The 24880-nt window shown below is 39.8% G+C and overlaps 1 protein-coding gene across 5 annotated transcripts in view; it reads right to left on the reverse strand.

The window, feature by feature from the left end:
* RAD18 (RAD18 E3 ubiquitin protein ligase) overlaps positions 1-24880 on the reverse strand; it is a 185405-nt gene that overhangs the window by 141700 nt on the left and 18825 nt on the right. For all 5 annotated transcript variants that reach the window (XM_089520335.1, XM_089520324.1, XM_089520343.1 and 2 more), the window contains exons 4-5: positions 21861-21931; positions 2389-2522 (exon numbers count right to left, since the gene is read on the reverse strand). In XM_089520335.1, coding sequence (XP_089376461.1) covers positions 2389-2522; positions 21861-21931 — 205 coding nt within the window. The remainder of the gene's footprint in view (positions 1-2388; positions 2523-21860; positions 21932-24880) is intronic.

Raw genomic sequence — 24880 nt, forward strand, 5'->3', positions numbered from 1 at the left:
ACTTTCTCAAAGGCCTTACTGAAATCAAGATTATACTATATCCACAGCATTCCCTTCATCTACCAAGCTGGTAATTTTATCAAAGAAAGAGATCAAATTTGTCTGGCATGACTTGTTTCTCTGAAACCCGTGTTGACTTTTTGTGATTATGGACTTGCCATCTAGATGGTCACAGACTCTCTGTTTAATGATCTGCTCTAGAATCTTTCCTGGTATTGATGTCAGACTAACTGGACGATAATTGTTGGGATCCTCTTTTTTTCCCTTTTTGAAGATGGGGACAACGTTTGCCCTCCTCCAGTCTGCTGGGACTTCTCCTGTTCTCCAGGAGTTTTCAAAGATTATTGCCAATGGTTCCAATATTATATTTGCTGGTTCTTTTAATACCCTTGGATGTAGTTCATCTGGTCCTGAAGACTTATATTCATTTAGATTAACAAGGTATTCCTCTACTATCTCTTTACTTATTCTGTGCTGAAATTCCCCTATCCTGTCCTCTGCTCCATTTTCCTCAGGTTGAGCACCCTTTGCCTTTTTGGAGAACACTGAGGCAAAGAAGGTGTTGAGTAATTCTGCCTTTTCTCTGTCCCCAGTTAGCATTTTACCATCTTCTCCACAGAGTGGCCCTACCGTTTCCTTCTTCTTTCTTTTGCTGCGGACATATCCAAAAAAGCCCTTTTAATTGTTTTTAACCTCTCTAGCAAGCCTGAGTTCATTCTGCGCTTTAGCTTTTCTGACTTTACCCCTACATATGCCTGCTATTTCTTTGAATTCCTTTTTAGTGATTTCCCCCTTTTTCCATTTCTTGTACATGTTCCGTTTAAAATTTAGCTCAGTTGAAAGTTCCTTAGTCATCCATCCTGGTTTCTTGAGACACCTCCTGTTTTTCTTTCTCAATGGAACTGTTTGAAATTGTGCCTTCAGTATCTCCCTTTTCAGAAACTCCTATCCGTCCTGAACTCCCTTCTCTTTTAGTATTTCTGACCAAGGGATAACTCTCAATACTTCTCTAAGTTTACTGAAATCCGCTCTCCTAAAGTCTAGAATGCGTGTCTGACTATACCTGGCTTCTCCTTTCCATTGTATAACAAACTCCAGGAGAACATGGTCACTTGCACCCCATTAACCAAGTCATCCTTCTTTGTTAGGATCAGATCTAAAATAGCTGACCCCCTTGTTGCCTCTTCCACCTTTTGGTCAATGAAATTGTCTCTGAAGCAAGTGAGGAATTTGTTAGACCTTGAGGATTTGACTGAGTTTGAATTCCAGCAAATATCAGGATAGTTGAAGTCACCCATCACTACTACATTTCTCCTTTCTGAGTGTGTAGTCATCTGTTCTAGAAAGGCATCATCCAATTCCTCCATCTGATTTGGGGGTCTGTAGTAGACTCCCATGATAACATCCTTGTTGTTTCTCTCCCCTTTACTTTTTATCCAAACGGTAACACGCTTTAGTGACATCCATCACTACAGCTGCTGCCCAGTAGTTGTTTTCCTATGTTATTCTCCCTCCCTCCATTATTGTTGAATTAATCGTTTCCCTTCCCTTCTCTTCCCTCCTTTTTCCTTCCCCCCTCATGACCTTTTTATTTTAGTCTCTCTCATCTGTCTTCTGGCCCTTGTTTGATTTTTCTTGTCCCTCCTCTCTGTTTTCGCCTCTCCTCCCTCTGGGAGGCGGGAAGGGGAGGGAGCTGAGATGGTCTGTGCCAAGGCTGAGATGGACTCACATGGCTGCGTTTTCCCTTCCTCTTCCTCCCAGCTGTTTCTCCTCTCCTCCTCCCTCGTCATACCTTAAGTTATGTTGGCTTTTTGATTTCCTAAACCAATCCGTTTACAAAATGACAATTTCATTTGCCAAACAACAATTTTGGCCCTCAAACTCAATAGCCAGCACAACAGCCACAATAGTCAGCACAACAGCAAGTGGCAGTGTATAATTGTCAAAACACATTTCAACAGCATTTAGATTCAAATGTCCATGCTAGAATAACATGGTTACAACAACCTTGTAAGGAAGCTTTCCAATTCTGAGAGAAAAGGTGGGGAATAAATGGATGTTTGCGGTGAGAGACAGTGACTCGCCTAGGTTCATATAATGAGTCTTGTAGCTTGTTGAGGATTTGAACCTGGATGGCACACAAGTACAGTAGGCACTCCTCCTTATGATGCTTTTGCAAGGAACATATACACTATTCTATGCTGAGAGAAAGGTGGGATATGAAACAAGTAATAAATAAATAAAGACAATTAACACCAGCAAAAAGTATACCCAGAACGGGTATCATTGGGTGGAGTGGGGGGAATGAGTTGAGTTTAACTGGTGGAAAATCATCCTGCAATGCTGCAATACTAAAAGTATTACAGAATAACAGGATGAAAGACTTACCTTTTGGAACAATTTTTGTTGCAGATGTGGAAGGTGTTACAGGATTCCTGGTGCCTCCTGTAGGACTTGTACTCCCTGCTTCTTGACTAGCATCATTGTCTTCCTGCTTTATCTTTATCTGGAACAGCTGTTGTCTAGGAGAAAATGCAGAACAGGATCAATGTATAACTCTTGTGCTTCTATCACAGTATTTTTTTCACCTTAAAAAGGAAACAAATAAAAGAAATACAGGCAATCTATACTACTTGCTGTGGGTCCCCCAAAGATTACCCAAAGAGATGATGGTTAACACAAAAGGTGCTTAATAACTCATTCTGTCCAACATTAATCTATTTCTCTCCAATCTGCACAGGGAGTTGAGACACAAAGGAACCTGAATATCTACTTTGATTATTTATAGCATGAATGAAAGTTCAGCAATTAAGAACTCTAGCACCCTCTTGTTTTGACAAGAAATCTGGGCTATATTTAACTCCACATCTACTAGGTAGCCTCTAGTCAGCCACTTGTCAAGCAAAAGAGGAGCAAATAATAATAATAATAATAATAATAATAATAATAATGGTAATCCCATAGTACATAGGACCTTGGTATCCATGGACTTGCCACCTTTGGATTTGAGCATCTGTGGACAGCAAGCCTGCATTGTTTCCAATGGTCGTGCAAGCACATGGCCACGCCACCATTAGGGACAGTCCCCATTGTCCCCAGTGGCAGCATGTGCATGAAGCCGCACCTCCATTAGAGTCAACCGTCATCCCTAATGGCAGCGCAGCCACCATTGGGGACAGAGAGGACATGAACATCCGTGGATTGTAGTATCCTCGGCGGGGGCCAGAATGGATCCCCTATGGATATCAAGGTCCCACTGTAATAGTTACAGTTGAGAATTTCCAACTATTTCTTTGAGAGTTGAGAACTGTTTTCTATTTCTGTTTATTTAATTGTACATAACTTCTCTCAGCAATTCCACCCAAGTTTTAGTAAAGCGTGCTGCCACACTGTCCAGAATTATTTCCAGAATAATTGATGTCTTACTGTGGACTGACAGCATCCAAAAGCACAAACACAAGATGCAATAGCGTAGTACAGTGGTGAGGAAACTGCGATCTCCTGGGTTCCCTACATCTTGCCAAAGACTACACATCCATACCCCCAAAACTGCAGAAACAGACACACCATCAACCACAAAGAGGGCTAATTGGCTCTGTTAAGCCCTATTGAAACTGAAAGTATTGAGTTCAAGAGCAATTTAAAAACACGTCCCCACTCCTCAATAATGCATATAGTAACCAATTAGTTGGTCAACTTTTCAAAAGAGATAGTTGTTACCCACCTTGATCTAACACAGGGAGAGGTGGGTTATAAATAAATTATTATTATTATTATTATTATTACTATTATTATTATAGTTGACACAAAATTTATTAGTGATATATCTGCAACTTCATATCTGGTATACACTTAAACAACCAGAGTTTAATAGTGACTAATAACTAACACCTTCTTCTCTTTTATATATTTCCCATTATATAGCATTTATCTTTTCCTGAGAATATGGAACTTCCATGGCCTGAATGCCCTAAAGGCACCAGATCCTATCCGATCTTGGAACCATACAGAGTCAACTCCGGTTAATACTTGCATGGGAGACCACCAATGTATACCAGGTGCTGTACATTATGTTTTATAAGGAGGAACTGGCAAAATCACCTCTGAGTATTCCTTTCCTAAGAGAACCCTATGAAATTCATGGAGTTGCGTATATCTTGAAGGTGCACATGCACACCCACACACATATGCAGAGACGTACAAACACAGGAACAGTTGTACATATCTTACATTTTGGGCACTCTCAGACTTGGGAAGAATTGTGTTTCAGCAGGAATACAAAATAACCACAGAAGGATTTGTATTCTTTAAGTGCCAGAACACAGTCAAACATTAGAGTAGAGATTTAATAATAATAATAATAATAATAATAATAATAATAATGTTTATTTATATACCGCTTTTCCAAATTAGATCAAAGCGGTGTACAACAGGATTTTACAATTTACATCTCCATTGCAATTCTTGGTCCATGTGGAGACATTTAAAAAGCAAACAATTCAATGGCACTTGCTATGAATGATGTCTGAAAATTCCTGTTAACATGACATGTGGCCTACTAAGAAAGCAGAGCTTCAAAGAAGGTCCCAACTAGCATTAACTAAGGACCACCCCAGATCAGGGGTAACCCGTGGGTCTGCTGCCACAGGAGCAGTGAATCCATGCTCAGTTTTATGTCTCCTCTATCCACAACTGCTATGGATTATAGAGGACCATTCCTGGTGCCAACTCTGTGTTACAATGAGAGTCCAGCATCTGAATGGCTCTCTCTCAAGCTGGAGCTGCTTCAGGATGAAAAGACATTAAAAAGAAGAGTGGAATTTCCACACAAATAGCAACAGATCCACTTCAAGTGCTTGACCAGCATGATGACTCTCCAATACAGTGGGCCCTTAGTATCCGCTGGGGGATTGGTTCCAGGAGCCCCCGTGGATACCAAAATCTGTCAATGCTGAAGTCCCATTACATATAATCATATAGTAAAATGGTGTCCCTTATATAAAAGGGCAAAAATCAAGGTTTGATTTTTTGGGGAATTTATATTTTTTGGTATATTTTCAAACCATGGATGCTTGAATCCATGGATACAGAGGGCTAACTGTACAAGTAAATGAAAGTCTTGCATCAAACTGAGGTTGGGTTAACTCCCTTTAAGATTACAATTTCCAAAAAAAAAAAAAAAAAAGGAGTCTAGATCTTCTATGACAGTGCTACTCGAAGTGGTACACCAGTCCGCATGCCATGTGCTACTGGTCCCTAGAGAGATTACAGGAAAGAAATAATTGTAGCCAACAGGCACAAATATTGTACCAGTATCTGATACATGGGGAGGGAATAATTTCTTCCCCCCACAGTTCAGAAGCACAAACAATCGCACGATTTTATACCAAATACTATGGTTGCTTGCAAAAAAACTTAGCTTTACTATAGTTATGCATGTTATCCAGAACATTTAATGAGCTATTATTTAATACCAGGAGATAACACAAGTTTTGCTAATGAAGTTTTAAGGCTCATTGGTTAGAGAGCTAAAGTAAGCTAACTGATGACATCTAGCGGTCATGGACTGGGTGCAGCCCTATCTTCCATTAAACAGATCTGACAAAGAATAATGAAATGTCATAGCCATTATATTTAATACTGTCCCATTCAGCACAGTATAATATTAGGAGACAAAATATTGCATTGGTAGACGAATATATATAAACACACACATATTTAACACACAAATCTTCATTTGGTTAGAACATAATGGTCAGAGTGGATGTTAAGAGCTGCAGAGGAGAAAAAACCAGCTCCTATTGTCCTCCTTTCCTTCCCTTTTTCAAAGGAGAGGGAGGAGAGGAACTAGGAAAGGCAGCTTACACCAACCCCTTCCATTAATGCTATACTAGATGCAAATCTATGTAACTAGTGGAAACTCTACTGCAAAATGAGAAACATAAAGCTAAATAAGCAAATGAAATATATATATATATATATATATATATATATATATATATATATGAGAGAGAGAATAAGACCACTGTCAGGACAGAACATGGAGAAACAGAATGGTTCCCAATTGGCAAAGGGGTCAGACAAGGCTGAATCCTCTCACCCTATCTGTTCAACTTGTATGCAGAACATATTATACAAAAAGCAGGATTGGACACAGAAGAAGAAAGAGTGAAAATAGGAGGAAAGAATATTGCCAGTCTTAAGATACACAGACGACACCACACTACGAGCCAAAAACATCACAGACTTGGAAGTCCTACTAAGGAAGATCAAGGAGGAAAGTGCAAATGCAGGCTTATTGTAGGACATAAAGAAAACAAAAATAATGACCATAGAAAATTTACACAGATTCAACCTAGACAATGAGGAAATAGAAATAGTAAAAGAATTTTCATACCTAGGATCAAATACTGATCAGAGCAGGGACTGCAGTCAAGAAATCATAAGACTAAGAATGGGGAGAGCAGCTATGAGAAAACTAGAAAATATCCTAAAATGTAAAGACATACAACTGAGCACAAATGTTAAAATCATACAAGCCATTGTATTCCCTATAACCATGTATGGATGTGAGAACTGGAGAGTTAAGAAAATGGATAGGAAGAGAATTAATTCATTTGAGATGTGGTGCTGGAGAAGAGTGCTGAGGTTACCATGGACAGCCAAGAAGTCAAACAAATGGGTCCTAAAGCAGATCAAACCAGAAATCTCTCGAGAAGCCAAGATGACTAGACTGAGGCTGTCGTACTTTGGCCACATCATGAGGAGGCACGACTCACTGGAAAAAACAATAATGCTAGGAAAGGTGGAGGGAAGCAGAAAGAGAGGAAGGCCACATGCTAGATGGATGGACTCAATTAAGGAGGTCATGGGTATGAATTTTCAGGACCTGAGCAGAGCAGTGGATCATAAGATGTCTTGGAGATGTCTCATCTACAGAGTTGCACCATAGGTCAATATTGACTCGAGGGAGGATAACAATATATATCAGTAGAGTCCCGATTATCTGACATAAACAGACCGGCTGATAGTCGGATAACTGAAAATGTCGGATAATTTGGAGGGGCCAAGAAATATGTTTGCAAAGCCATGACTGCTGCACTTGGGGAAATGTGCTATCACAACTACAGAAACTGGAAGCAGCTGTTTCTGAATCAAACCCCATTGCTGCTAACATATCTGTATCAGGCCCCATTCACACTCATGTTTCCTTTTGTAACCATAAACACTGAAGCTGCTCATGCGCAGACCAGCCTCCAATGATACCATCTCAGTCCCAAGGAAACTGAGCATCACAAAAAGTCCACCCACCAAATATGACTAAGAGAATATTCTCTTAGCCTTCCAGAACAGTTTGCTACATGGAACATAAGGGCTCAACGTTTGGGCAGCTTCCAATATGCTCAAAAGCAAGAGGGGATAGAAGGACAAAGACTGAAGCAGCAGGAGAGAGAGGTTATTCATGGTCCCAAAGAGATGCAAAGTCTTCTCATCTTTTCCAAGGCACTGAATCAGCTCAGAGTTTCCATAAAATCAAATGTAACATTTATTTATTTATAATTTCATGGTACCCAGTAGCAAAACTTAGAATAAAAGGATTTGAGGAATCTCAAGGCTATAGGCTTTTCTATGCTGTATTTCTTTGCAGCTGATGTTACTACACTAGCCATCAAGGGACAGTAATTCTACCCAGGGAAACTGACTGCCCTTCTTGTCACAAGACTATCTGGTATCCCCAGCATAAACGTGTGTAGACCCATCAAAGAAATCAGAGGTAGTTAAGAATTATAGTGTAGTATCAAAGTGAACACAAGCAGCATTACAGTGGGCCCCTGGTATCCGCTGGGATTTGGTTCCAAGATCCCCTGTGGATATCAAAACCCATGGATAATCATGTCCATTAAATACAGTGGCATAGTTAAATGGTGTCCCTTGCATAAAATGGCAAAATCAAGGTTTGCTTTCTGGAATTTATATTTTTAGAAAATATTGTCAAGCCATGGATGGTTGAATCTGCAGATAAAAAAAAATCTGTGGGTACAGAGGGCCTACTGTACTTGCTTGCAGCATTAAAACAGTAAAATAAAAGTGCCAGTAAAAGATCTTGACACTAAAATGGCTTAAACACAAAGTGAAAAATGAAATATTAATGCAAATGAGAAACTTCCCAGGGTCAGGAGTTTCCCAGCAGTCAATGAGCACTAATCAAGCAGACACTAATCCTCCTTTGCATACCCTCCCACCCTGAGGCCTGCCATTAGCAACAGAACAATATACATGCAAATCACTCCTGCCTTCCCAGGGTCACACAGTATGTATGTGTGTATACACACACACACACACACAACTCCTTTCCAGGCAAGCATTCTCTGAAGATGCCAGCCACAGATGCTAGCAAAATGTCAGGAATAAACTTTTCTAGAACATGGCCACATAGCCCAAAAAACTCACAAAAAACTATGAAACATTAATGTTGTGGGGTTTAAAATGTTCCTATCCAAAATATCAATGGTTATAAACAGAAGCACCTGAGAACATCACATAATTTTTCCACATTAAAATCAAGAATTCCTTTTTGTTTCCTGCAACTGTTCCAAACATGTTCATCAAGAACAACATAAATGAAAGCGGATTGTCTTAGGACCTAGACAACAAGGAAAAACAAAAAGAGGCACAGTTCAAACATACCAATCCTAGTCCAATAAGATATGGATTCCTTGACTTGAAATTAATCATGGAATTACGTGTTTCTTCCTGTTCTTGTACACCACACTTCAGTAAAACTTCCTTAAACCAATTTATAGCCTTTGATAAAGAAGCTCCTTTATACAAAGTCTTTTTATGTGGCCCCCGCCCCCTTTCCTCCTTGTCCAACTGTTTATCTGGAAGTGTTTTTTAGCAACATCAGCATTCAAAGGATGGTAAAGGGGGGCTGGAGAAACACAGACTTTCAGTGCTGGAGCTGAGCAATGTGCCTGCAGCTTCTTGTTGTTGTTGTTGTTGTTGTGTGTCTTCAAGTCGTTCCCGACTTACAACGATTCTACAGCAGCCATATCATGGTGTCTTCTTGGCAAGTTTCTTCAGAGGGGGTTGCTATTGCCATCCTCTGAGGTTGAGAGCCATCCTCTGATGCTGAGAGTCACCAAGGTTACCAGTGAGTTTCCATGGAAGAGCCAGCATTCAGACCCATATCTCCAGAGTTGTAGTTCAACATTCAAACCACTACACACCAATGATGGCGAACCTATGGCACGTGCGCCAGAGGTGGCACTCAGAGCCCTCTCTGTGGGCACACATGCTGTCGCCCTAGCACAGAGTTTGCCAGAGTTTCTTATAGAAAGCCAGAGGGACATGGTACTTTGCAATAAATAAGTGGGGTCTGGGTTGCAGTTTGGGCATTCAGTCTGTAAAAGGTTCACCATCACTGCACTACACCACTGGCTCTTTTCTGTGCCTACAGTAAGCATTGCAACAGAGTTTCACCTGGGAAGTAGTGGGATTCTGCTCTAGTGGAACCTAATGAAGCTGTGTGGACCTGCCTGTAGGGAGCAAAGTAAACAGCAGCTGCATCCAGCATTACTTGTTGAGCACGGGAAACAGCAAAGCAGAGAGAAAAGGAGAAGCAAACAAGCCTGCCTTACTATCTACCACAAGCATGTTAAAGGAGGATAGATCTATCAGTTTGGTCTCCAAAATAAAAACTACAAAAAACATGGAGGGTGAGCAAAGAAAACAAGATTCCTGGTGGCATTTTGGAACAAACTTTCCAATAGTCTCTAGAAGATTCCAAACATTTCTGTTTACTTATACAAGGCTTGCCTGACCGGGTTGTTTGATTTTACATGTGCATATTGTTAGTTTTGAATAAAAAGTTTGTTAAAACACATTGAACTGCTCTCCTCTTCTGTAGTATAGGAATCTACCCCTGTTCTTTCCATGTTATTTCTATCTCTGGTGCAAAATTTTCTTTTAATGTAGTAATACCTATGAACACATCTACTGCACTAATTGATGTATACCTATAATTTCTAGAAGATGCACAAATAAATGAGTTCTCAGAGTAGCTGCTATGTTAATCTGTTGTTCTTTTTCTAGCAAAGTCTGAACCAAGATGCTTTATCTTAAGTTACACCATACAGTACCTATTAGCAACACTGGCATTCTCATGTCACTTGTACTGTCTCTTAGGAATAATTGCTTTCCTAGAGGTATATTCAGTGGAAGATGGAAAGGTAAAGGTAGGTCAAGTGTAAATGCAAGAAACATTCACAAAAATGCCTTCATCCCCACAATACTTCACATTGCAGTCTGGGTCCAGTTCTTTGAAATGAATTACTGTTATTTTATTTTATTGTATGAGTTCAAGTTTTATTGTATGACCACAAACCCCAGCAGAAGATTCTAGACTCTTCTTTGAGCTTCTTACTATGCATTTAGAGAAGAGTGTATGTCACCCTTATCAGATGTCAAGATTATATAATGACAGCTAAAATAAATGGCCATATGTCTACATATGTTTGAAGATAAATGGGCACTTTGGCAAAAGAAATACAGCATTTAGAATGCCAGATGCATCATATAAATTTAATTCTTTTAGATTTCAATCACATTTCAAGTTCTCTTAACAATTTGCAATACAATCCTATACTTGTCTTGTCAGAATTTAAGACCCATAGAGTTCAAAGGGGCTTAAACCCTGGTAAGTGAGTAGAGGATTGCAGCATTAAGTCTAAATTCAAGATTGCAGCGACAGTTCTCCTGTAGCCCTCACCAGTACCCAGAGAAATCTCAGAGATATGGTGAATCAATAAAAACATATTAAGATTGCTACTATTAACATGAATAGATTTAACAAACACTACATTACTCTCATAGCCTTGTCGTAACTAGTCTAATATCTAGAAGGCAAAACTATTATGTGCTGTCAATAAGAAAAGAGAACCAAACACTTAGGTGCTCATAAAAAGGAGAATTCTAGATCTAAAAAGACCCAGAACAGAAAACAATAACAGCAAACAGTGATGGAGACCACAGGAAGAGTAAAGGAAACATATCAATTCAAGAAAATAATATTTGGGACTATAGTGTCTCCTGAGGGATAGAGATTGTGGGGATACATGTGTTGCTATCACATACTTCAGTTTGCTCTGTTACCCCAAATAGGATGGGGAGCTTATCAACCACACCACAGAACCTTACTCTGCCCCTTTGCAATGCCAGGTCGGTGAAAAAAAGTCACCGCATACACTCAGTTCCTCTGGGAAGAATCTGTTGCAGTCTGTAAAGACCAGATTGACTGCGACCTCCCAGAGGACTTTCTCCGCAGTTGCTCCCACCTTATGGAATGGTCTGCCGGATGAGATCTGTCAAATTACCAACCTAGATAGCTTTAAAAAAGCTGTCAAGACGGATCTCTTCCGACAGGCCTTCCCAGAATAGCACTCAGCCACACAAAGATCCACATAAAGATCCCCCCATATATGTGATGATTCTACCCATTGTTATTGTATTAGTGTATTATTGTTTTTAGATTTTATTGTTTGTAATTATTTGTTAGAACTGTTTAATCCTTTTTTAAAGAGGGGAGATTGTATATATTGCTGTATCATTTTAATGTGGTACGCCACTTTGATTGTTTTAATAAAAAGTGGGATATAAATAAAAGTTTTTATTATTATTATTATGCTATCACAGATTTTGAATGCCCACTCGGCCATGGAAACTCACTGTGTGACCATGGGCAAGTCACACACTCTTAGCCTCAGAGGTCAAAGGCAAAGCCCCCTTCTGAACAAATCCTGCCAGCAAAGCTCCATGATAGGCTTGCCTTAGAGTCAGTGTAAGAAACTACTTAAAGGCACACAACAACAACATCACAAAAGATAAAAAAAATATTTCAAACTAAAATATTTTTAAAAGAACACCATGACTTGCTGGGATTTGTTGTGCTATTTTGATAGCATGGTTTTAGTCTAACAATATAATAGCATATGTTTTAGTCTAACAATTTAGTCAAACAATTTGATTTTTTTAAAAAAAATTATCTTCCAAGGTAAGCCAAAAAGGTTTTCCATAGCCTGAAAGCACTTGGGATTCAAGAAATTGCTTGGATCAATACATATTGTATAGTTCTGTCTGTTTTTTGAAAGAAAAAGTTAAAAGTTTAGTAGGACAGCTGGGGTGCAGAACTGAGTCACCTTGTAAAGAAATTACATTTGGGGGAGCAAAAAGGCAAAATAATCAATAGTAATAAAGTCAGCCAGTCCAACTGGCAGGAAATGTCCAATTACCATTGTCTTGTTCTTAAGAATAGCAATGTTTCCTTGGATGTCAAAGCCGTTGTCTTACAGAATGCTCATTCACAGACCACCCTTGCTCTTTCTGACAACCTTGCAATCATTTCTCAACACGCAATGTCCTTGCCACCATTCTCAAGTCAAATAATAACATACATTAATAAGTAAGTTTCATTGCCATTACTGTCTTCCTGAATGTATCTGTCTTCCTAAATATATCCAACAATAATACCAGTGTTGCTTACTTTACTTTGGATAAATTCACCTACTGGTATAATTAGCTATAGCAGTCCTATAATTTCTTATTCCACAACTGTATCCAATTGTGCACAGTCCTAAGAGGTTCTCCGATACAGACCAAACCTCCCATGAATTAAAGAAAGGAGGTGGTGGGGTGGTTTTTTTGGGTGTGTGTGTGTGTGTGTGTGTGTGTGTTTGTGTGTGTGGGGGGGGGGGGTTGCAAATATTCCTTTCTCTCTTGGTTCCTCCTGTGCCACTTCCCACATTGTTCCAAATGATCCTCCATCATCAAGAACAAATTTGAGAGTGCAAAAAACTGTAGAGAAGGAAATCAGCAAAAATCATGTCTTTCCAATTGTTTCATTTATAGAAGCTTCTGTTAGAGTGAAGAGTCTTACGTGAATATATATGCAAAATGGGATACAGGCTATTATCTATCATTAACAGAGTTCAAAATGCAAAGGATCTTGCAGCATCTTTGAGACTGTTGGAGCATGAGCTTTGGTCAACTCAGTCTACTTCCTCAAAAGCTCACCTTATAACTTCTTTCACAGTTAGTCTCAAAGGTGCTGCAAGATCCCTTTGCATACTGATATCCCAGACTAACATAACTATGGCGGGTTATAGACCGCCGCTTTGAGGCGGTCTGCCGCCGCCACCGTTTGCTCCGTAAGGGAGCCATCGCAGCCACACCGCGTGGCTCCCTTGTGGAGCAAAAAAGAAGCTCCAAAATGGAGCTTCTTTCTGTGGCGCCCTAATGACGTCGCGAGGTGCCGCTGGCGCACTCGCGACGTCATTAGCACCGCGACACGTTTGGACACACAGTGTCCGATACGTAAAGATGGCGCCGGCCGTGTGGAACGGCCGGCGCCATATTGTACGGACAGAGTCCGTATTAGAGCCAGGGGCGTCTAGAAGAGACGCCCCTTTTTTAAAATGGGACGTCCTGCGGACGTCCCAAGTGCCGGTCTGTAACCGGCCTATGTTTCAGAGTTCAGAATGTAACCTTTTTGGACCACTCTCAAAATCTCTCCAGTAGTCCTGCTGACTGGAGGATTCTGGGAGTTGTCATTCAAAAAAGAAACTTCCCTATGCTCTGACTATAGCATTGTTTATTTGAAACATCAAGTGGTGGTAGAACATGATGAGTGTGAAAGACAATCTCACAAGAAAGCACTGTTGTGACTCCAATGGTACAAGCAGAGCTCAGGGCACCATAATATGTGTTGAGGACACGGTGCCACCTTACTAACAACAACAAAAAACCCATCTATCAAGCACTGAAAGGCAAGGGGCTTGCTTCAGTCCCAGAGATGTTCAGGAGAGCACTGTCCATTTCTGCTGAGCCCTAATTTATTTCCTGTCAAAACAGTATTGTTGCCTGAAGACTAAAAGAAGGATGTTCAAAATTACAGAAACTGCTTCACAACTTCACCCCTTGACAGATGGTCCCCTCTCATTTCCTTTCTTATCAGAAAGGCTCAGCATTACATATGTATTTAAAACTTTAGTTTTCTTATGCAGCTGCTCTCTTCCCTTCCACAGGCCATTACCTTAAGAAAAGGATAATCCCAAGGCTAAATTGTTATAAATACAATACAGACCATGGAGGTCTAATGAAATATCTAGTTTTTAAAGCTATAAAAATAACCAATAAATAAAACTAGCAAAGTGGGAACTGAAAAAAAAGGAATTCCAACTAATCTTGAATCTATTATTTGGCATTAAGACAACTTCAACATAGCACAATCCTATGAATGAGAGACCTCCAAGACACCCTGACACCAATAGATCTGTTCAGGTCTTGCAAACAGAAGGCCATGGCTTCCCTGATTGAGCCAATTCACCTGCAGCACAGTCCCCTCTTTTTCTACTGCCTTCCACTTTACCCACTATTATCATCTTTGCCAATGAGTCACATCATCTCATCAAACATCCAAATTACAACAGCCTCAGTTTAGTCATCTTTCTTCTAGTGGTGATTCAGGCTTCATTTGCCCTTGGACCTACTTATTTGTATATTTTGTTTTTCGAGGGGGGGGGGGGTTGGGAGGGTTGGCAATCCATGGTATCCATAGAACTGTTTTCCAGCACTACATTTCGAATGAGCTAATTTTCCTCCTGCTAGTTTTCTTCACAACCATACACAGAAATCAAAAAAACTACAGCCTGAAGGAGTCTGACTTTGATGTTTAGTATTTCTTAAGTTTGCCTACTTTGCTGAAGAGACAAAAAATATAGCGTGTCTTGATTTCAGTAAGGTCTCTGACAAGATCTCCATACTCTTCCCCTCCCCCAAAAAAACCTAGTAAAAAGTGGGCTACACAATGCAACTTTAGGTGGATTTGTAATTGGTTGATGGGTGCTCAGCAATAGCTCCTCTTCATCCCAGAGAGAAGTGACCAATGCAGTGCCACAGGGTTCTGTCCTAGGCCCAGTGCTATTCAACATTTTATCAATGACTTAGATTACGGAACAGAGGATATGCTTATCAAATCTGAAGATGACACAAAGGGCCAAAACGGCCACAACGGGGTGGCTTAAAGACACCTTGGGACCACAGCAAACACACAACGCTGTCCCGCAGGCACCCTCCGCCACTGGCCCAAATAAGAATGGAAAAGATCCATTCTTTTTGGATCTGTTTTGTACTGCCTTAAGCCGCTGTGCGCAAGCCTCGTGCGGCTTCTGGGCACTCCAGGGGTGTGTGTCATCAAAACACCATGCCCGTCTGATCAGCCAAGGTGGCTTCCAGGAGTCTTGGGGGGCGTGCGTAGTTAAAACAACATGCCGCAAGCCGCCCAGAAACCAGCTTTTCCAGCCAGTCTCTTTGGGCCCCAAATTAGTAGTACAGTCATCCCTTCATATTTGCAGCTTTGATATTTGTGGATTTGATTATTCACAGATTTCATTAATACATTCTCTCTAGGACTGTCTAGGTCCTCCAGTGCAATTCTGTGGTCAACTTTAATTAAAAGTTGCACTGAAAGACCATTTGTAGCTCCTCCAGTGCCATTCTATGGTCAGTGTATGTTGGGCATTGACCACAGAGTTGCACTGGAGGGCCTAGAGATTCAGAGAGGTGTCCTCTCAGGTAAAAACAGTGTTTTTGTTATTTGTGGTTTTTCCATATTCATGGGGGTCTTGTTCCCCTAACCCTAGCAAATATGGAGGGACAACTGTAGTATCTAATAACACAGAGGACGGGATTATCTTAAAAGAGTAAAAACCTAGGCCAAAATTAAGAAAATGAATTTCAACAGGGAGAAATGTACCGTAAGTTATTATATTTAAAAAATGAAATACACAGAATGAACTCAGAACACAATTTACTGAAGATTGGGGGAAAGTTTTGCTAGATATGAGCAAAAGTTGGGGACAGAAATTACAATGAATAAGAATAGTAAATAATGAAATCAAGATACTTAGGATATTCCTCTATTTTGTTATTTTTCTTTTACTTCTTTTCATTAACCTTTAATTGCACTTATATTTTGTATTTTCCTTTGAAGTTTAGATGAGAAAAAGAGCACATTATAAAATAATATTGATGGAGAAAAATGTATTCATATAATTTCAGTATCATAAATCATAAATCTGTAACAAGATAGACCATGTAATAAAAGGCTGTAATAGATGAGAATGGGCAGTTCAAAGAAGTAACAAATGGGATAAGATTGGTGGGATGTTTGTAAATACAGGACTTGTGTGACTGTATTTGTCACAAAAGAAATGTTAAATAGTAATTTGTTCTTTTGTTTTTAAAGATATTTTTAACTGTAAAAAGTGAATAAACAGATTTTTTTAAAAAAATGAAATGCACAAGATGGGCAACACCTGGGTTAACAGCAATGTGTGTAAAAATTGATCTAGGAATCTTAGTAGACCACAAGCTGAGTCAACAGTATGATGTGTTAGCTAAAAATGCCAATGTGATTCTAGGCTGCATCAATAGGAGTATAGTGTCTAGATCAAGGGAAGTAATAGTGCCATTCTATTCTGCTTTGGTCAGACCTCACCTGGAATAGTGTGTCCATTTCTGGGCACCACAATTCAAGGATATTGAGAAACTGGAATGTGTCCAGAGGAGAGCAACCAAAATGGTGAAAGGTCTGGAAACCATGTCCTATGAGGAGCAGCTTGGATATGTTTACCCTGGAGAAACGAAGGTAAAGAAATGACAAGAGTTCGTGGACTAAATGTTACCTGCAAATGTCCCACCCTTGCTGTAAATGGAATAGACATAGGAGAAGGAATATATAATGTACCTATATAGAAGAGTGCCTCTAAGCATGTTTTTCTCACTGAATTACCCCCAACTTTTGAGATTAAATCCATGGACCACCCAGGTAGAAGACTGGATTTTACTTATGCCCCAATCAAGATGTGTATGTTTCGCTTGGGAAAGAGAAGGTTAAGAGGTGACATAACCATGTTTAAATATTTGAAAATGTGTCATTCTGAGGATAGAGCAAGCATATTTCTGCTGCTCCAGAGAATAGGACATGGAGCAATGAATTCAAACTACAGGAAAAGAGATTCCATCAAAACATTAGGAAGAACTTCCTAATGGTAAGAGCTCTTCTAGAATGGAATACACTGGTTTGGTGTGTGGTGGAGTCTCCTTTGGAGATTTTTAAACAGAGATTGCATATCCATCTCTTGGGAGTGTTTTAATTGTGCCTTCCTGCATGCAAGTCCCTTGTGGTTTCATCCAACTCCTTAATTCTATGATTCTACAGAAAATCAGTCTTCATTTGAGCTTTTTGAATGTAAAGTTTGGCTATCAGTCCTGAAAAATAGCAAAAACAATAACCAGCCCATACAAATGAAAATCACCCAGGGTTTGGGGAGTTTCCCAGCAGACAGTGGGTCATTAATTAGACACCCTGAGCACTTGCCATTTAACAACAGAGCAATACACAGATCAACATACAAATCACTTCCCCTCAACCAACAATATATACCCTTCTCTCTTCCATGCCAGCATTCTCTGAAAATGCCAGCAATAGCTGCTGGCAAAACATCAGGAAGAAACTCTTCTAGGACATGGCCTCATAGCCGAAAAAACCCACAAAAAACTATAGAAGCTTCTTAGTGTGCCTAGTTATAACCTTTAAAACTTGACATGGCTTGGATCCACCTTATCTAAAAGACCCTATCTCCCTATGTGAGCCAGACCAACTTTTTAAGAGCTTTAGGAGAGGCCTCTCTCACATTCTCATCACCTTCACAGGCACTTTTAGTTAGGACACAGGAGTGGCCACTCCCAGACTATGAGACCTACTTCCACGGGAGGTTTGGCTGGACTCCTCTATGCTCTCTTTCCACTGGCACACAAAGACTTTTTTTTATTTTGGCAGAGCCTTTGTCTCTTAAATCATGTGACAGAAAGCTGTTTTGAAAGTGGTGTACTTTGCTTTTATCTTTTAAGTTTGAAATGTATTTAAATTGTATTTAACCATGCGCCTTTTTAAACAAAGGTGTTTTGTTGAGTGGCTTTTTAATTTTTGTATAGGAAAATTTTAGCTTAATTTTGTTTTAAGTTACTGAACGTATTTATTTATTTAATGCCCTGCCTTGGGTTGTGTGCTGGGAAAAAGGCAAGACATTAAATAAATAAACAAATAGTTTGTGACACAAAAAAAAAAGTAAATTCTTATTTTAAGCTGAGAGTTACTGTCCAGACACATAACTGTATATGGAGTTATGTGATTATGTTTGGAGATACACAAATGTTAGCCTGTTTTTCTAGATGGAATACCATCTACCACTTCAAGGAGAGAAACACTTTTGAACTCTCCCCTCACATGTTTTTCTATATATAATCAAGCCCCCAATGTTGCTACAACATACCCAGATAACAAAAAAAAAAAAAAAAACCGTATTTCTCAACATTTACTGGCACAACACAAAGGCTTTATTTCCCCTACTCAGGTGCCAAAGAGCCCTACTGGAAAAGAGGACATAGGAAGCCTTTTATTTTCCCTTTGCTATAGTTCTGGCAATTCACCACAATGTTATCAGATGTGCAGACCTCAAAAGCATTTCAAGCCATGGGCTACTATTTTCTTGCTACTGAAAAACAGCAAAGCAACAAACAAGATCTTCTATCCCAACAATATTTATATAGCTGCCATAAAGGACTAAATCCAGAACACATGAAAACATATATTCTCATACAAAAATTTACAATAATAAAAGAATAGTATCCCTACTTTAAACCTTCTGTGTCAATGGCTTCAGTCCAGTTAGCAGGACAGTAAAGACTAGCTTTGTTCAGATCATTCCTTTATTATCTGTTGTAAGCTCTTGATGACAACACCAAGGTACAAACCTTAGAATTCTTATCTATTTATTATTTATTCTATTTTATTCTATTTTATTCTATTTTATTTGCTGCCTTTCTCCCAAACTGGACCCAAGGCAGCTCACAAAAAAATGGTTAAAAACAACAATAAAACAATATAATTTTAAAATACAGCATTAATAATTTTGTAATAGCAAATGATTCAGCCACTCAGAAAACAATCAAAATGACAGGTATTATCATGGTTCAAGCTTCAAACTTCAGTTCCCTAGCCACTTGGCTAACACGAGATTCAAAGTGATATTAAACATCACCGTGTTAATCACACTGTAACTGTCAGACTGACACACATTTAATTACAAAGGAAAATTATCGTAATTCAAGAGAAGGCTACAGTTGGAAAATAACACCTAGAGCAAACTACAACCAGCACCCCACATATTCCCTGCAACCCTGTTGCCACGTCACTTGTCTGTCTGTCTGTCTCTGTTAATGTTGGTCCACCTCCATTCCAAGGGATTTCCAAGAGAAAGACTGGCAAGGACATATCTGTCTGGCATACAGGGAAAAAAGCAGCATGGGAGTGGGAAGGGCTCTTTCAGCAGCTACTGAATTCTTTCCCAGAAAGGATCCTCTTGCAAATGCTTTGCAGTTCTGCCAAGAAGACCCTGCTTTCCAGCCTTGAAAAATGAGAGCTTCCAAAAGAAAACATCTCCTTCTTGCTGCTCCAAGAAGAACACACATTGTCATAGGAAGCTAATAAAAATGCCCAGAATACTGTTGACAGAGGTAGGGGCTTTGCAGGTAATAGGATTACTATATATTTTCAGGAAATGTCCTCTTTTTCAAAGCTAATTTGAAATTCCAATTTCATTGGCATATCCTCTTTTTCAGAGCTAAAATATCTCTCCAAGTGGCTTTTGGAAGTGCCTGGGCATTTTATAAGGTCTAGACTAGAGGAAAAGGGCGAACAGATCATCGAGCTCTGAGGAAAGAGTTAGATATGCCAGGTAAAGCAGGGTGAGGGAAGTTCTCCAAAACAACCAACCTCAGCCCAGTGGGGATTACACAGTGCTGGCCACAATCCGCCTCCATGCCTAAGGAGAAACATCATCAATGAGAAAGACAAAGGAGAGGAGAAGGCTGACCTTCCACAGTCATCGGGATGTTTCCCAGTCACATCTTAGACCAATGACTCCAAAAGTGGGCAGTACACCTCCCCAGGGGGCGGTGGAAAGATCCAAGAGGGCAGAGAGGGAAAAGGGGGCAGCAGGAGGTGGTGAGGGAAAAGAGAGAGGCAGGGGGGATGTTCAGACAAGGATTTGTGCGCAACAAAGATAAGGGCAACCATCAGACTATAGGACCATGGCAGGAATGAGGATTGCATTAAACTACTTTTCTGAGTCTCCTAAAACCACCACACAGCCTCACTGATCGCCTCATGTGGTGGTCTCCTGCTCTTTGCCTGCTCCTGTGAGCTCACTCCCTTAGCTACATCTTTCACTAGTAGTGGCAGTGGCAGCTGGGAACTTGTGAGGCTTGGGCAAAGGTCATTGCTTCTGTGGCCCAAAGTGGCACCATTTGGGGACAGACTGACTGACTGGTTAAAGAAGTTAGGAGCTTATGGCAGTGGGGGTGAAATAGCAGGGAAAAAAGGAGCTTTCAAATTTGAGACCTTGCTTAAACTTTGTGAGCTTTGCTGGAACATGGCTGGCAGGTTGGAGCTGCATTGCTGCTCCTGCTTCCTTTCATCAGACAGGCTGAGAGAAGAGGTAGCAAAAGCAACAATGTCAGTATATGTGTTTGGGGAGGGGGGGAGGGGAGAGACCCTTGAAGCTATGTGGAAAAGACATCTCTTGGGAAGGAAGGGAAGGAGTATCCAGGGTCAATTCAGTCCAGAGAATGTGGCCTCTGTAAACCCCCTACAAACACACACACCAGCTACACCCCTCTGTGTCCAATGAAGAAGGACTGAGAGTCCTTCCTCATTAGAGAGATACATTTCCCTTTGTACCCAGTCCCCTTGGGGACAGCAACCGAGCAACTGGTTGAGCAGTGACTGAGAGGCCTCTTGCCCACGCTGTTCTTTGCTGGAAGGGCAGCATGGGTGAGAGGCTTCTCGGTTGCTAGTCAACCAGCTGTTTTGTTGCTGCTCCCAGGGTCAGCAGGTGCAAATGGAGCAGTGACCAAGCAGCCAGCCAAGCCGCAACCGAGAAGTATTCTTAGCCGCTGCTCAGGCAGCTGCCCAGTTGCTGCTCCAAAGATCACTGAGCGCAAAGAGAGAAGCTGTCTAGGTTGGTTGCTCTGAATTTCCAGTAGAACAGTAGACCTAATATAAAAAAAAGACATGGAGGGGCATTGGGGGAAAATTGTGGTGGCCACTGTGCTATACTGACTCAACAGAGGAGCAGTGGCGTCTCTCATAACTGCTCAGAACTTATAGAGTATTTAAAGCAAGAATCATCATAGTGAGGGGTACTTTGACATAGTCTGTCAGTAAATGTGTCCTTTTTTGCTTTTCAACATATGGCAACCCTAGCAAGTAACTAACACAAAGTTATTTTGCAACCATTTCTATTGGTGGCATCTGTTCCTTTCAAGTGAAGATGCCTGGCACTGAACCTCAAACTTCCTGCATGAGAAAGCCTGTACTTTACCAATGAGCTATCACCTGCCCTCTTCCTTCCTTCTCACATTGTCTCTGTTCCAGCAATTGCTTCCAATTTGTATCCTGAGGTTACTGACCCAAAAACCTCCAACAAATGTGGTGGTGCAGGGATGATACATACTTGTCTGCACCCAAATCTATGAATGTACATGCCTTCATGAAATACTGAATGAATATGAAAATACCCAATATAGCCCTGACCCAGAAACATCACACATCCCCTTGCACTGTAAACATTTTTGGATTTTGTAATTTCAATATATATTACAGTTTAATCTGTAGTTCCCAATGAGTACTGACTCACATCTTGCATTTGCTCTGTGGAATCTACAAAATAGCATGTTACCTTGCAGAACGGAAAGTCTTTACAAGCCCATCTAATATCCTGTTATTTTTCAGGTCAGGTCCTGCAGCTGCCTAGAAAAAAAACAGAAAATGTTCAAGAAAACATTGTTTTACTTAGCCATTTGCAGTTTCTTAAATTTCCTGCAGTGAAATTGTTATATTTGAAAGGAAAACATATATCAGGTACACACCACCCTTCCTGAAAAACCTCTAAGCAGCTAGAATGCAGTGCTACTCAAAATGGTCTGTGGAAGAGTGCAGGTCTCCCAGCCATCTGCAGATCTGTGGCAAGTTCCCAGGAAAGGAAGAAACAGCTTTAGCCAATGGGCACAAATATGGCATAAATCCCTGGCATTAGAAAAAAAAATGCCAATCTGCCTACGACTGAGAAATTTTGAAAAGTGGTGTGTGAGTCACATATGTTTTACAAACTTAAAAAGCAATTGTATATTTAAAGGCAAACTAACAAACTTTTTAATCTCAAGCAATTTAGTATTTTTTATCACAGCCAAAACTATATTTTTGAAGGGAAAAGGCGTATACTGAAGTTTCATGATAATGTTAAGTCAAAGAGAAAATGGGAGAAATGGGAAGCAAAGATTTTAAAAAGGGAAGGCTAAATTTTAATTAATTATGGAATATACAGATACACTTTCAACAAAGATTCACTGCATACAAATTTTTCTTTTATAGATCTCCTATTTATTTATCTCTGCTTGTAGAGTGCCAAAACAATATTGTTCTTTTGCGCGCGCACACACACACAAAAAAAAACCATTTTTTATGTAAAAGATATAAAGGCAGAAACAAAGTTATTTGTTCCAGAGATGTATACAAAGCAGCCTTCAAAACAGCAACAAGCCTCAAGAGCAACAGCCTAGACAGGACTTAACTTTCAAGAATTTGCAGTTTAAATCAGACCTTTATGATAAGAGACTAAAAATCAAACAAATTAGGCCACTAGAGCTTATCAAAATTTTTGTTAACACTTTTAGACAAAGTATCGTAAGAAATGTGCTAAAATCCAACTACTCTGAACTAATTCCAATATGGCTTAGTAGAAATAGTTTCTAGCAGTCCATGTCATTTTATTATGTAACAAAATATTTAGAACCAGCAAGCTGCACACTAATTCACTCTCTGTTTCAGAAATAGTATACCCGATATGCCAGAGTTCCTCACTTTCTGATTACCAATGGGGCACTTTATTTTTATTTGGTGACAGGAAATCTAGGAAAAAGTTTACAGTATGAAATCTAAGAAAAACGCTGTTTAAATAAAATTAAAAACAGCACTTAGATTTCCTTCTACAAAATAAGTCATGTTTTCAAATCTGAAATGTGCACAGATGTGAAATTTCATCTGATGACAGCTTGGGGTGGGATGCTAGGTAAATTGTCATAAATAATTAGCATCTATTCCTCAGATTCATGCTTTTACATTGTGACAGCATTGGGGTTGTTACATTTTCTGGGGACAAGGAAGACTTGCAACTACTCACAAATTCCACATTTTCTGGTTTTGAGTGTATGGGTACTGAAGAACATCCTTCGTTCTGAACCTACAGAATTTTGTAGTTTTTATCCCCTGGAACATAGTGGAATTCTCACTGGGGTCAGAAAATGCCCCCGATTAAGGTGCACAATCGAAAGTGTTTTTTGTTTGTTTGTTTTCTATCTGCCTGAGTAAAGCTACATTTGATAGCTGCTGAGGGAGATCAGATACCAGTGTAAGAAACAGTGCAAATACAAGAAAAGTCACTTGTATGTGTGTTTGCATATGAGCGGGCCAGATTCCACAGCAAATTTTGTGACCACATGAATATTTGAACTTCTGCTGTCCCCTGCTGACAAACACACAGATGAGAGATATATTAACAGTTTGTACCACTGTAGTCTTGTCTCTTTCTTCACTCTTTTGCAAGTAGCAAGAAAGTTTATAAATATCCCAGGGCAGCCATTTTGTGACTGGCACCCATTTCAGTCTCTCTGATTCCAAAGACACCTGCAAGTCCAAAAAGTCTGGTCTCACCCTATATGAACTGACTCTATGAGGTTGGTCAAAAATAAATAAACACTCAGACTGGGGGATAGAAATCACTCACCATAGAAGCAATAGCAGTTTCATTTATATACCGCTTTATACCGCACCAAGCAGTCTCTAAGCAGTTTACAACTGTAAGCAATTACCCCCATAAAACTGAGTACTCATTTTAGTGACCTAAGAAGGATGAGTCCACCCTGAGTCTCTGGCTGGGATTGTACTCACCACCTTGTGGTTTATGAGTGAGTGGCTGCAGTACTGGCATTTAACCACTGAGCCACCAGGGCTCCTACCATCTGAAAGTTATGTTCCAAAATAATCTTTCCTTAAAACCTGAATAACCAAATAAACTTCTCAGTTTAAAACAGAGCTGCTTCAGTTCATAAAGGAGTCTTTTTTGCATTTATTACTATCATTAATATTTTAGTACGGAAGTCCCGAAATTCTGATTTTAGTGTTATTCACTCCAAAGTACCAGAATGATCCACACTAGACCCAGCAGAGATGAGAAGCAAAGACAGAGTTACTTTTGAAGCATTGAAAGTGCTGCCATGAATGAGTCTGTTGTCATTCTATGCCTATAAAAAAGAATTCCTCACTATAACAAAATATCCAAAATGCCTCCCCTAAGCAACTGTTTGCTTACTTAAATACTGTATGAGTCAAGTCTCATAAATACAGCTCAATCTCATCTCCTTTATGATTATATCATCATCATACCTTAGATTGCACACCGTTGATAGGATTTTATTGTTATTACTTTTTGTTGGAAAGGGCCATGTAAATTTATGGCCCTATAAAATAAATGATGATGATGATGATGATGATGATGATGATGTTGATGATAATAATAATAATAATAATAATAATAATGATGATGATGTATATTGGATAACAATGCTCCCAGGGCATTATGCATATAATCAGGTCTGGTTCAAAATCTAGTATGTCACTTAGGGATTTAAGACATGCAGTCTT

Source organism: Sceloporus occidentalis, unplaced genomic scaffold (genome assembly GCF_023333645.1).
Source record: "Sceloporus occidentalis isolate IW3139 unplaced genomic scaffold, rSceOcc1.0.p SCAF_1, whole genome shotgun sequence".
NCBI classification, from domain to species: Eukaryota; Metazoa; Chordata; class Lepidosauria; order Squamata; family Phrynosomatidae; genus Sceloporus; species Sceloporus occidentalis.